A 12,617-nucleotide genomic window follows, 5' to 3' on the forward strand; every position below is an offset into this window, starting at 1 on the left:
CTAGTATACCCTGATATTGTGAAGACCAATACTTCCTGCAGAGCTGGGAAGATCTATTTTGAGAAGTACCATGAGTCTACATGAAATATAAGAGACTTCATTTAAGCTAATTACCTGTCCAGGATACCACAGTGTCCTGTTTATGCATTTCAGAGACTAGTTTTTAGACACAAGTATATTTTATGCCATGTTTTCCTCAAATGTCTCTAATCATGTATTTAAAATGTTTGCATTTTATCAATGTGAGGTCCTCAAAGTTTAGAGTCATTTCTTTTATGTTATCTGAAAAAAATATATTCCAAAAGATTTGTTTGATCAATTTCCTATATGCTTTTCAATATCTATTCCTACTTTAAACCAAATGGATTATTTTTATAATCCTTAACTTTATCTGATCATTGCCTTTAGTTAATATTTACCCCTATATGTATGTTGCATCAGGATTTATCATGACAATCTATTACTTAGACATGCTTCTTGAAGTCTAGGGACATAATGTGCTAGCCATGAAAGCATAAGGACCTAATTTTTACCCCCAGAACCCCAGGAAATATCTGGACATGGTTCTTGTTTTTTATTCCCAGAATTGTTGAGGTTGAGATTGACCAGAGAGAATTCTAAAACTTGCTCGTCAGCTAGCCTAGCCAAATTTGCAAGTTTTAGGCTAGGCAGAGACAGTAATTCTAAAACCTTTCACACACACACACACACACACACACACACACACACGTTCACATAAAATCTCTTGAATTTTATATTGTCTTCCATCTAATTTTTGTCACAGCAGAAATCATTTCATCCTTTCAGGCTATCAACACTCTGATTATTAACAGAATACCTAGTAACCTAATATGTACTCAATATTTTTAATACCTAGTAACCTAATATGTACTCAATATTTTTAAAGGACATAAATAAAACTCAGACTTACCAGATTAAATTTTTATAAATAAACCTGAAGAACAAGGTAGAGAAATGAGAACATAAATTCTTTAGGAGTCTAAATCTTCCCAATTTAAATGCTTCCAAGTGTATTTTTGGAGAAATATCTGTTTAATTGAGTACTATTCTGATATAGAGGCCATTATAATTCACAATTCTCATCTAGCTCTGTCATTCTAAATAAACAACTTCTATACTATCAGAATCAGGCACATAATTTCCATTTGCAATTACATAGACAAGAATAGTTTTGACTACTCATACTGAAATTATGACTGATCTGTGTCCAAATATTTTTGGACACAAATCATTGTGTCCAAAATATCTTCTCCTGTATGTTCATTAGATATAGTGCATTAATAAAACTTAGTTAATTCATCAAACATAGTATTCACCATCTTATCTTCAATACTCTCAACTTCTGATTCAAATATTGACATAAAGCTTGAAAAACAAACAAAAGCAAAATAAAACAAAATTGAAAGACCTTTAAAATAAAATGTGACTCAGTAATACCTCTCCTTGGCATATTCTCTAAGGAATTGACATCTTACTCCATAGACTCTTGTTCAGCAATACTCATTGCCACCCTATTCACAATATCTGGATATGGGAACAGCTTAAATTTCTTTCAAAAGTCAGATGGATGATAAAAATGTGGTACATATACACAAAGGAATACTGTTCAGTTATAAAGAAAATAAAATCATGAAATTTGCAGCTAAATAGATGGACCTAGAGGAGATTATACTGAATGATTTAACCCAGACCCAGAAAGATAAACACCACACATATCCCTTCATCTGGTAGTTCCTAGCTCCGAATCCTTTGATAGGAGTATACAACATGGTGGAAGCAGTAAACCAGGAAAGTATAGAGGGACCATGGCGATGGCTGGGGGAGGAATGATTGTAGTTGATAAGGGAAAGCTGAATAACAACAGGAAGCTCCAATTGTGTTTATTTTGCCTAAGAAAACAGTTTCCCTTCTTGAATGTCAAATAGTGACCATGTTATTTCATTGTATTGTGGCTCTTCCTACCTGTGGTGGTTTGAATGAGAATGGTCCCATGGGCTCATATACTTGAATACTTAATCCCAATTGGTGGAATAATCCAGGAAAGATTAGATGGTGTGGGTTTTTTGAAAAGGTATGTCTCTGCAAGTAAGCTCTGAGATTTCATAAGCCTGCTTTGCTATGTACTTGAATTGTTAGCTCAATGAAATTTAGTATGAAACACAGATTATTACTCTGTATCAAATAAAACATGAGATGCATGCAATGGTTTGTACCTATAGTCCCAGCTGCTTGAGATAATGAAGCAGTATCAGTATGAGTTTGAGTCTAGCCTGATAACAGTGAGATTCTGTTACAAAAAACAAACAACAAAAAGGAAGGGAGAGAAGGAGGGAGGGAGGGAGGGAGGGAGAGAGGGAGGGAGGGAGGGAGGGAGGGAGGAAGACACAAAAGCAAAACCAAAACAATGAGACATGGTTCATGAGAAGGAAAGATACTTAAAGGAATTATTGCAACATATTTGATAATTTTATTTTTAAAAAACTATAGTAGTTTTGTGCTGATTAAAAATTATTAATAATTATAAAATTACATTAAAATATTTTTAAACAATATTAAAATAAATTTTAGTAACCAAATGTAAACATAATGTCACAGAAACCTTAAATCTTGAACTCTAGTATCCTTAATTTACAGAAAAAAGTGACCTAAAACATAAGTAAATTTTAGAACAGGTACATTAGACTTGAGCCAAAACATTCTCAGCTAATAGTTTCTGCTGTCTTTGTTATATGAAAGTGTAGTTTTTGATTATAGTTGTAAAATAAAAACACGTCCTGTTTATGTATTATAATCAGTGTCATATTGTATTTCAAAATCATTGAAAAATAAATGCAGATGTTTTTGAAAGTACACATGCTCACAAAACAATTTCATTGTACATAGTTTCTTAATACTTAGTTTCCATATGAAAACTGCTTACAAGTTGGCTTAGAAGGTGAATTGAAAGAAAATGTTATTTACCAGGGAGCTGGCAAAAGATGAAAGTTTTTAGCTAAACAGTGTACCTTACTTTGAAACTTACTTTCAAAATTTTTGTTTTTTGCTTACTGGGATAATTAGGTATCTGCCTTTTCATGTTTGTTTTCACTTTTTCAGAGGCTTAAAGTACTATTTACTGTATTTTAAAATTATTGGAAAATTCATAATCAATGCTAATTTTAGAGGAGATGATCCTCAGGCTCAGTTTTCTCATTTCCATCATGGGAATTGAAATGATTTGATAATGCACTAAATGGATCTTGAATCATGATGTAATGCTTAAATGTTAAAACACTGAAAAATTTTGTGTAGATATAGTCATTATTTTTCATAACTATTTCTTTCATGTGGAGACAAAATTAATATGCAAAAGTAGAAGCAGGAATTTGTATTAAGGAGGTCTGATCATGGTCTCATTATGTCCTTTGGTATGATATTTATGTCATCTCTATGGTTTGTACACACATGGGGATCATGTCAGTCAAGTTGTAGATACAAAAACTCCTACATATTTTAAATCAACTCTATGTCATTTTTTCTTTCCCTTACAAGCCTAATTTTCTAAACACTAAATGAAAAATATATGTTGGTTTTGTTGCAAGGTATTCCACTGTGTGAGGTATGGAAGGGTAATCAGTAGTATGGATTACAAACTGAAAAAAACAAGAAATCTAGTAAGAAAACGATTACCAAAACAAACCCCAAACACACACACACACACACACACACACACACACACACACACACACACAGCTCATTTTGCCTTGGTTCAACCATTCCTGATCATGGGGTCTACTATGCAGTGTAGTGGATACACTCTATTGGAGAAACTGATTTTTCCTTTCCAGCAGGTATGAATTTCAAATTACTTCTTGGTTAGGTGTGTAATTTTGTGTTCACTTCCCCCTCTGAGTGCTGGGATTTTTGTCTGTTTTAAACCTGTGTAGATCTCATGCAAGCTGGTACAGTGTCTGACTTCACATATGTTTGAGTATTTGTGTCTGGAAGTTGCTCTAAATATTTCTAATTGAAAACACTGTAGAACATTATTTCTTTTAATATGAAAAAGAATTTAGTCTTTAATATTAGCTAAGGATATATATATATATATATATATACATATATATATATATTCAATATACATATTCAGCTAGCCTAGAGTTAAATGTTAGTGAGTACAATTTCAACAGTAGTCTAAAAAAGTAAAGAGATTGCAGGTGTGAGAGTAAATCTTGTTCCAGGGCACTTGCTAAATGAGCAGTATAAGTAGGATTTGCTTTCATTTATCTGATTTTAGGAAGAGGCATCATTGTAAGGCTGTTCAATTCCTGAAAGACTGTTTATGTTTGGAGCTAGGAACCAGATGGGTCATCCTATGATCTCTTTATTGTGTTTGTATTGTTTGCTTGGTCTTTACTCATACAATCTTGGCTGGTCTTCATCTAGTGTGCTTCTACCCCTGGGAAAACCCTGATCTCAGAGTGGATGGAGAGAATTTATGGTAAAGTCATTAGATCCTGAGTCAATGGAGATACAGTCACAAAGGGATGCAGTTGGAATGATGCAATCATTATCATCTTGGAAATCTCTGCCGATCCCACCTTACTGTCTGACTTCTTTCCCCTGAGACTACTACCCAAGAGAGGGCATGGTAAATGTGGTTCTTCTAAAATATTGTTTGAATGTTGTTTACAAAGATAAGCTCAAAATACCACCAAACTCTCCAGGGCAGAGTACCATGGATGGGTTTTTGACAAGCTCAGGTGACTGTTGTTCTAGGGAATTGTTCCTATTTAATGAAAATATAGGTTGTTTTACTATCTATGTCAAAGAACCTACAGTGTACCTTTGTGTAATTTTTACCCTTAATTCTTTGGGAACTCTGTTCCTATCAAGAAAATTTCCAATGTGTTATCAGTTGTTTGTTGCTGTTCTGATTTACAACACATTCCTGGAAAGATTTGTCTCACGTGAGAACATCACTGCTAGGGCCAGATTTTTGGTTGTCTTGATGTCAGCTTAGACATTTATGTGTTCAGTATTTACAGTTTTTATATTTTCCCACTGGGATTATCAGGAAACTCTTTTTTTTTTGAGGTCACAGAGGTAACATAGAAATGAAACTGAGGAAATGTTAACATTTACCTGAGTTTTATTGATGTTACTATTAATCTAAGATGCTATTTGATATTTTTACAATAATTAACTCACCCAACAAACTCATAATTGTACTTTAATGTGTAAATAAATCACTTCTTTTTTATATTTGTGTGCATAATCACCTCAGAGTGAAGAGTTCTGATCTAACAATGATTTCAGGTGTTTTTGTTTTGTCTTATTTTTTAGTGTACTTGGGGAAGTTATTGAAAAACATCAAATAATAGAGATCTGATAACAGTGTCTCAACACAGAATTGGTAACCAAGGTAAGATTCAGCTCTGATGCTTGGTCACATCATGTTAATTAGATGAAATAGTAGAGATGAAAGTGTTAAGTTGTGTATTTAAAGATGTATACAGTGGTCGCACCCTGTTGAGACCTCTTTCAGTATTAGAGTCAAACCTGACACCAGACTTGCTAAGTGCTCACGGTTCGATGCAGTTTCCCCAGAATGGTGTTGATTTTAAAGAATAAATTGAGTTTAATTAAGCTGTTAGTGTACAAATATCACAGAATTGAAAGTGATGGAAAGAAAATGAGTCATCCTTAGCAGTTCTTTAGATGATAAACTGAACATGAAATTAGAAAAACTGGAGACCAAATAATATTATTGCTGTGCTACATAGATGCCACCTTTCAAGTTCATGTAACAAATTCCATGGATGACATGATGAGGAGGGTACCAGGTAAGTGGTTATGGAGAGGATGACTTATAACAGGGGATGAACAGAGGCAGCAGAAGATAAGAGGAAAGAAAAAAAAATATGGGTAATGATTCACTAACCTGTAACTTTATTCATAATATGAACATTCTACAAGGTAGGACACAATTCGAAGAGTAATGATGAAGAGTAATTTGTTCCTTTTTTTTTTAAATTTATTTATTAAGGATTTCTGCCTCGTCCCCACAACCGCTTCCCATTTCCCTCCCCCTCCCCCGATCAAGTCCCCCTCCCTCATCTGCTCGAAGAGCAATCAGGGTTCCCTGACCTGTGGGAAGCCCAAGGACTGCCCACCTCTATCCAGGTCTCATAAGGTGAGCATTCAAACTGCCTAGGCTCCCACAAAGCCAGTACGTGCAGTAGGATCAAAAACCCACTGCAATTGTTCTTGAATTCTCAGTATTCCTCATTGTCCGCTATGTTCAGCTAGTCCGGATTTATCCCATGCTTTTTCAGACCTAGGCCAGCTGGCCTTGGTGAGATCCCAATAGAACATCCCCATTGTCTTAGTGTGTGGGTGCACCCCTCGTGGTCCTGAGTTCCTTGCTCGTGCTCCGTCTCCTTCTGCTCCTGATTTGGACCTTGAGATTTCTGTCCGGTGCTCCCGTGTGGGTCTCTGTCTCTGTCTCCTTTCATCGCCTGATGAAGGTTAATATTCCTGAGGATGCCTATGTGTTTGTCTTTGGATTCACCTTATTTAGCTTCTCTAGGAACATGAATTATAAGCTCAATGTCCTTTATTTATGGCTAGAAACCAAATATGAGTGAGTACATCCCATGTTCCTCTAATTTGTTCCTTTGGTTAAGTTGATTTTCATTTACAAGATATCCAAACCTTTTTTTTTTTTTTGCTGAGTTTGATATTAAGATAACAATAGTTCTTATCTCACACAGCCTGTTTTTTTTTTTTTTGGTTGTTTCTTGGTTGCTTTTTAAGATTAAGATTCACTCTGTATCTCAAGCTTACCTCCATCTCAATCTGTAAACCAAGTTTATCACAAAAGTCAGGTTTCCTTGAGCAAAGTTTATCTTTGTGCAACACCATGTCCAATTATTCCAGTTATCAGTAATTGACCTCAGAACAAAAGAAAACTAAGTCTCTTTACTCTAATAGAGGAATCAATTAATTGAACTGTTTGATTCTTTATAAAGAGATATGCTAGATTTCATTGGGAGGGAGAGAACACCAAAACAGAAAATTTATCTACAGGGAAAAATTGATTATGTCAGGGTAGGGAGATGTGTAATAATAAAAACAAAATCATGGTAAGTTCACTAATTATTTATTCTTTCCAAAAAGGCAGTGTTGTGAATATTACCTAATACATGGGGTTTCTATATATGTTAGACAGTGTGATTGCATAGAACACAAGCACTACATAGAAATTGCTGTGAAAATTAAAGCTTTAGATCACTCCTTCAAGCTCTTAGCTATTAAACATTTCATGACAAACATTCTGAGACCCAGAGCAGAATCAAATTATCAACATATTTTACAAGTCAGAGTCAAAAATAAAATTCAGCTTTAATATATAAGAATGCGCTCCATCAACTTCATTAAGAATAAAAGTAAGATAACCAATGTCAAGTGTCAGCACTGAAGTCATGTACATATAAGAAACATTACATGGACTGAAAAGACTGTATTTATGTGTGTGTATTTGTGTGGGTATGTGTGTGTGTATAACAGCAATTAAAGAAAATAAGACTTAATGTTAAGGAGCTAAATGGTAGCATTAAGGAGGAAATAAAAGGGATGCAATAATGTAATTATATTTTAATTTCAAAAACATTTAAACAAAATAACAAAAAAGGAGCCTAACAAAAATGTTTGTAATTCTTGTAAGAAAGATATGGGAAATTGGGATTAGTCTGTATCGCAGGTTTACAAAGAAGCAGAGACTTTAGAGTAAAGCTCTCTCATATATATTTAAGTCAAATGACAAATGTTTTGTACTGTCTACATATCATAGGGTTACTACTTACTGAAAAAATACTTTTATTCTACAGATCTGCTCTGGCAGGAAATTATTTAGAGTGCAGAGATCTTAGTGCTGCTCTTTAAAAGGTTAGTGTAATGATGAAGAGATATCACTTTAAACTGAGATAGCCTAGATGGGGAGTGATGGTGCCTGCCTTTAATCCCAGCACGCAGAAGGCAGAAGCAAATGGATCTGTGTGTTCGAGACCTGTCTGATCTACAAGAGCTAGTTCCAGAACAAGAACAAAAGCTATACAGAGAAACCCTAAACCCTGCTGAAGAAAGAAAGAATGAACGAAAGAAAGAAAGAAAGAAAGAAAGAAAGAAAGAAAGCTGAGACAGCTTGATTCATAATTCCCATGTTTCTCTGATGATATGTTTAGGCTTCTAAGGTTTAGTTTCCTCATTCTTGAGTAAGGAGATCTAGTAATAGTACTATCATGTAATATAAAACATAAATCTGATAATTGATAAATCAGCTTAAACTCTTCTTAAAATATAATTATGTGCAAAGGATTTTTAATTGATACTTTCATTATTATTTAGAATAATCTTGCTTTTATTCTTGCTATTAATTTTTATTTTTTTCTTACCTTTATCTGGAAATATCACTTCACAAAGAGGCAAAAAAGTTAGTTATGATGGAGGAGTACCAATGGAGTTACCATATCTTTAATGATATATTATTAATATCATCCAATCGACACTGGCTCATTATATGATGATGTTATTTCAATTGTGGGGGTATTGGGTACAATTTCTTAAAAACTTATCCAGAAAATGATGAGACTGTATGATAACTCAGATAATAATTATATGTACGGAATTATATTTTGGAGTTTGATACATGGCTATTACTGAATTTGTTTCTCCAATTATTAGCTGATAATTGAATCTATTATGTTAGATAGTTTTTAAAGTGAAAGAATATAAAGAAGCACAATAACTTATTGATGTTGTCTATTTGATATTATCATAAGGTCCACAATACATATTTTATTAGTATTAATTTAAAAGTAACAAAACCTTGATTTGAATTTGGCTTCAGTGTTACTGGCAATGTGAAATTTAGGTTTTCTTTCACTTCTTTAGACTTATATGCTAATCTCAAAAGTGATTCCTGTTTATGAGACATAGTAGAAACTCAGTGGATATCAGCAATGTATATTAGTAATATTGATGATTCAATTTTAGATGACATACAATTTGAAGAGTCATGCAAGTGAAGAGTTTTGCATATGGTTCTTCAGCTAGGACATTCTAAAAAGACAGTGTTGACAAGAAATGAACAAATGAAAATTATTATATTTTCCAAGTGTTTTGATTATCTAATGAATAAATATAATTCAGCATCCTAACTTCAAGTTTAAAAATGCAAACACTAAATAGGTCTTTCATATTAAGTAGATTTTCTTTTTGTTGTTTATAAAAAAAAATAAAAGGATGGTATAAGAGAATGGAAATAGAATGGTAAAATTAACGGAAAAAAACTTGAAACGGGTAATCATAAGTTGGTCAAAGCTTGTCCTAGAATATTAACTTTGTAAATATCTTAAGAATATTATACAGTAGAATAATAACAAGAGTTCGAGTCTAAGCATGAGTGTAAAGCTTGGATGGTCCTAGACCAGTAGAGTTGAAACTGTCATAAAGCTTTTATTGTTAATGCCTAGTTTTTTTGTAGTACAAGATGGAGAAAAGAATGATAAAGATAGTATTAGACAGTGCCCCCAAACTGCCCCCCAAAAAACAATAATTACTGATAAAAAAAAAATTTCTCCTGCAGATTCTCGAGTTTAGAATTCCATGATTTTATCAACTCACATCAAATGGAGAAGCTGAACAATGTGACTGAATTTATTCTTTTGGGAATTACAAAGAATCTAGAATTAAGAAAAATATTATCAGTTTTGTTCCTACTCATGTATGTAGCTACAATGTTAGGAAACATATTGATTGTGGTAACAATAACGAGAAGTCCTGGTCTGAGGTCTCCCATGTATTTCTTCCTTAAGTCTTTATCCCTCATGGAGGTCACTTACTCTTCTATCATTACCCCCAAGTTAATTGTGGACTCTTTCTCTGAGAACATTTCCATTTCATTGAAAGGTTGCATGACTCAGCTCTTTGTGGACCACTTCTTTGGTGGTGTGGTGATAATTCTTCTCATTGTGATGGCGTATGATCGCTATGTGGCCATATATAAACCTCTGCATTATATGACAATCATGAGTCCCAGAGTATGTTGCCTTATGGTAGGAGGTACTTGGGTTGGTGGATGTGCACACGCAACCATTCAGCTTCTCTTCATGTACCAAATACCTTTCTGTGGCCCGAATATCATAGATCACTTTATGTGTGATTTATTTCCACTGTTAAAACTGGCCTGCATGGACACCTATATTCTAGGTCTCTTAGTCATTCTCAACAGTGGAGTGATGTGTATGGCTATTTTCCTTATTCTTACTGCTTCCTATGTGATCATCCTCTGCTCCCTAAAGTCCTCTAGCTCTGAAGGAAGGCGTAAAGCCCTCTCAACATGTACTTCACACTTCACAGTGGTTGTACTCTTCTTTGTGCCTTGTATTTTCTTGTATGTCAGACCTGTGGTCACTTACCCAGTAGACAAGATAATGGCTGTGTCCTTCACTGTCATTGAGCCAATGTTAAATCCTTTGATATACACCTTGAGAAATGCAGAGGTTAAAAATGCCCTAAGGAAGCTTCTAAGGAAACAGGGGACATTGAGTAGTCATTAGCTTATACTCAGGAAGTAATACTGCCCAAAAAGCTAAAAGAGATCTCTCCTCTGCACTACTCTACTCCATTGTGAATCCAGCCCCATGGATGTCTTTCAAACTTAACAACCAGTTAATGATACAATGTTCCTCTCTATTCTGGTTAGTGTCTTGTCCCCAGCAAATCAAACCATCAAATTTATACTACATCTTTTTATCCTAAGTCTCTAGGAAACAAAACCAAAGTAAAACCTTTATTTTTGAAAAGTATTTGGTATTACTATCAAATATGTGACTTTGGAAACATTCTGAAAACTCTAAGACACTAGAAATTTTACTGAACATCATATCCAAAATAAATAATCTATCTTGAACTTTCTTAACATTTATGACTGTTGCTATTCTAGATTTCCCATGTAATCAACTATTAAAACATAAGCTAATACATAGTTAAAACCTTAATTGCTTATGCTTCTATGCCTCTGACCTAGACAATGTATGTTTCATTTGCTGAAAGCAGCAAATACAAAAGTTTAAATCAACATCCTAAAATCTGTCATAAAGTTTGAAAATGACTATTCATGGATGTTCTTTGATAAAGAGTGTTGTTTCTTGTCTAGATCAATTGGAATCAATTTGATTCAGTCATTTAATACCTTGTAAAACTTGGTTAAGAATTTTGTAAAATAGCCCATTCCTTCCTGTATGTGATGCTTTCTGTGCTGTTCAATAAACATTGTGTAGTAATTTTTCTAAGGACAGAGACCCAGATGCATTTCCAGTCACACACAGAGAAATAAGCACCATTCATAGTCTCAAACAAACATCAGAACAAAGAGATACACAGTCACAGGCAGAAACAAACATGTCAGAACTTCACAGAATCACATACAACCTTCAGGCAGGCAGAGATTCAGAAGTATACAACAGACAGAGGACAGAAAACACAAGAAGCATGACATAGAGTATCCAAGTCTGGATTCATTCTTGGTTAAAAGACTCTGGGGGAAGTGCTTATATTTCTTTCCTTAATGTGACTCCATGTATTTTTGGTAACTCAGGGTTAATCATTAAAAAAATGTAATGCATATATCTGACAAAATGGACTTGAAACTAAAGCTAATCAAAAGAGACAAAGAGGGATACTTCACTCTGATCAAGGAAACAGTTAAAGAAGAAGTTATTAGTATCCTAAACATACATGAACCAAATTCTGCTGTATCTAATTTCATAAAAGATTTGTACTACTAAATTTAAAAATGCAGATTAACATCAATCCAGTAACAATAGGTGATTTCAAAACTCAACATTCTATATTAATCAAGGCAAGTCATTTGAACAAAAATTAAACAGAAAAACAAGAGAACTAATTGACATTATATATCAAATGACTAATATATGTCTGTAGAATATTCTAAACCAAAACAAAAGAAAGCGTGTTCTCTTATCAGCACACACAGGATTGAAAATTTCTAAGATAGACAAAATTCTAGGACACAATGATGTGGGAGTGTCATATATCAATCTGTTGATTTCATTGGTTAAGCAATAAAGAAACTGCTTGGCCCTGATAGGTTAAAACATAGGTGGGAGGAGTAAACAGAACAGAATGCTGGGAGGAAGAGGAAGTGAGCTCAGAGACGCCATGCTCCCCCCTCTCCCGGGCACACACGATGAAGCTCCATCCCAGGATGGACGTAGGCTAGAATCTCTCTGGTAAGCCACCTCATGGGCTACACAGATGATTAGAAATGGGCTAAATTAATATGTGAGAATTAGCCTTGAAGAGGCTAGATAGAAATGGGCCAAGCAGTGTTTAAAAGAATGCAGTGTCCATGTAATTATTTTGGGGTATAAGCTAGCCAGGCAGCCGGGGTGCTGGGGACGCAGCCCCGCCGCTCATATTACAACAACACAAAACAAATTTGTGCAAATTCAAAAAGACTGAAATCACTCCTTTTATCCTACATAACTGCAAAGTAATAAAACTTAAAACTGATAGCAAAGCAATCTCCA

General features: G+C 34.3%; 1 protein-coding gene across 1 annotated transcript; it reads left to right on the top strand.

Annotated features, from left to right (window-relative positions):
* The first annotated feature begins 9,692 nt into the window (after positions 1-9,692).
* Positions 9,693-10,622, top strand: LOC121466570 (olfactory receptor 4C6-like). Its single transcript, XM_041680351.1, has one exon. The coding sequence runs from the start codon at positions 9,693-9,695 to the stop codon at positions 10,620-10,622; it is 930 nt and encodes a 309-aa protein (XP_041536285.1).
* The last annotated feature ends 1,995 nt before the right edge of the window (positions 10,623-12,617 follow it).

Source organism: Microtus oregoni, unplaced genomic scaffold (assembly GCF_018167655.1).
Source record: "Microtus oregoni isolate MIOR12 unplaced genomic scaffold, Mior012 000033F_ref0000390, whole genome shotgun sequence".
NCBI lineage: Eukaryota > Metazoa > Chordata > Mammalia > Rodentia > Cricetidae > Microtus > Microtus oregoni.

Coding starts and splice junctions, on each gene's coding strand:
- LOC121466570 (XM_041680351.1), top strand. CDS start 9,693: ATGGAGAAGCTGAACAATGTGACTGAATTTATTCTTTTGGGAATTACA.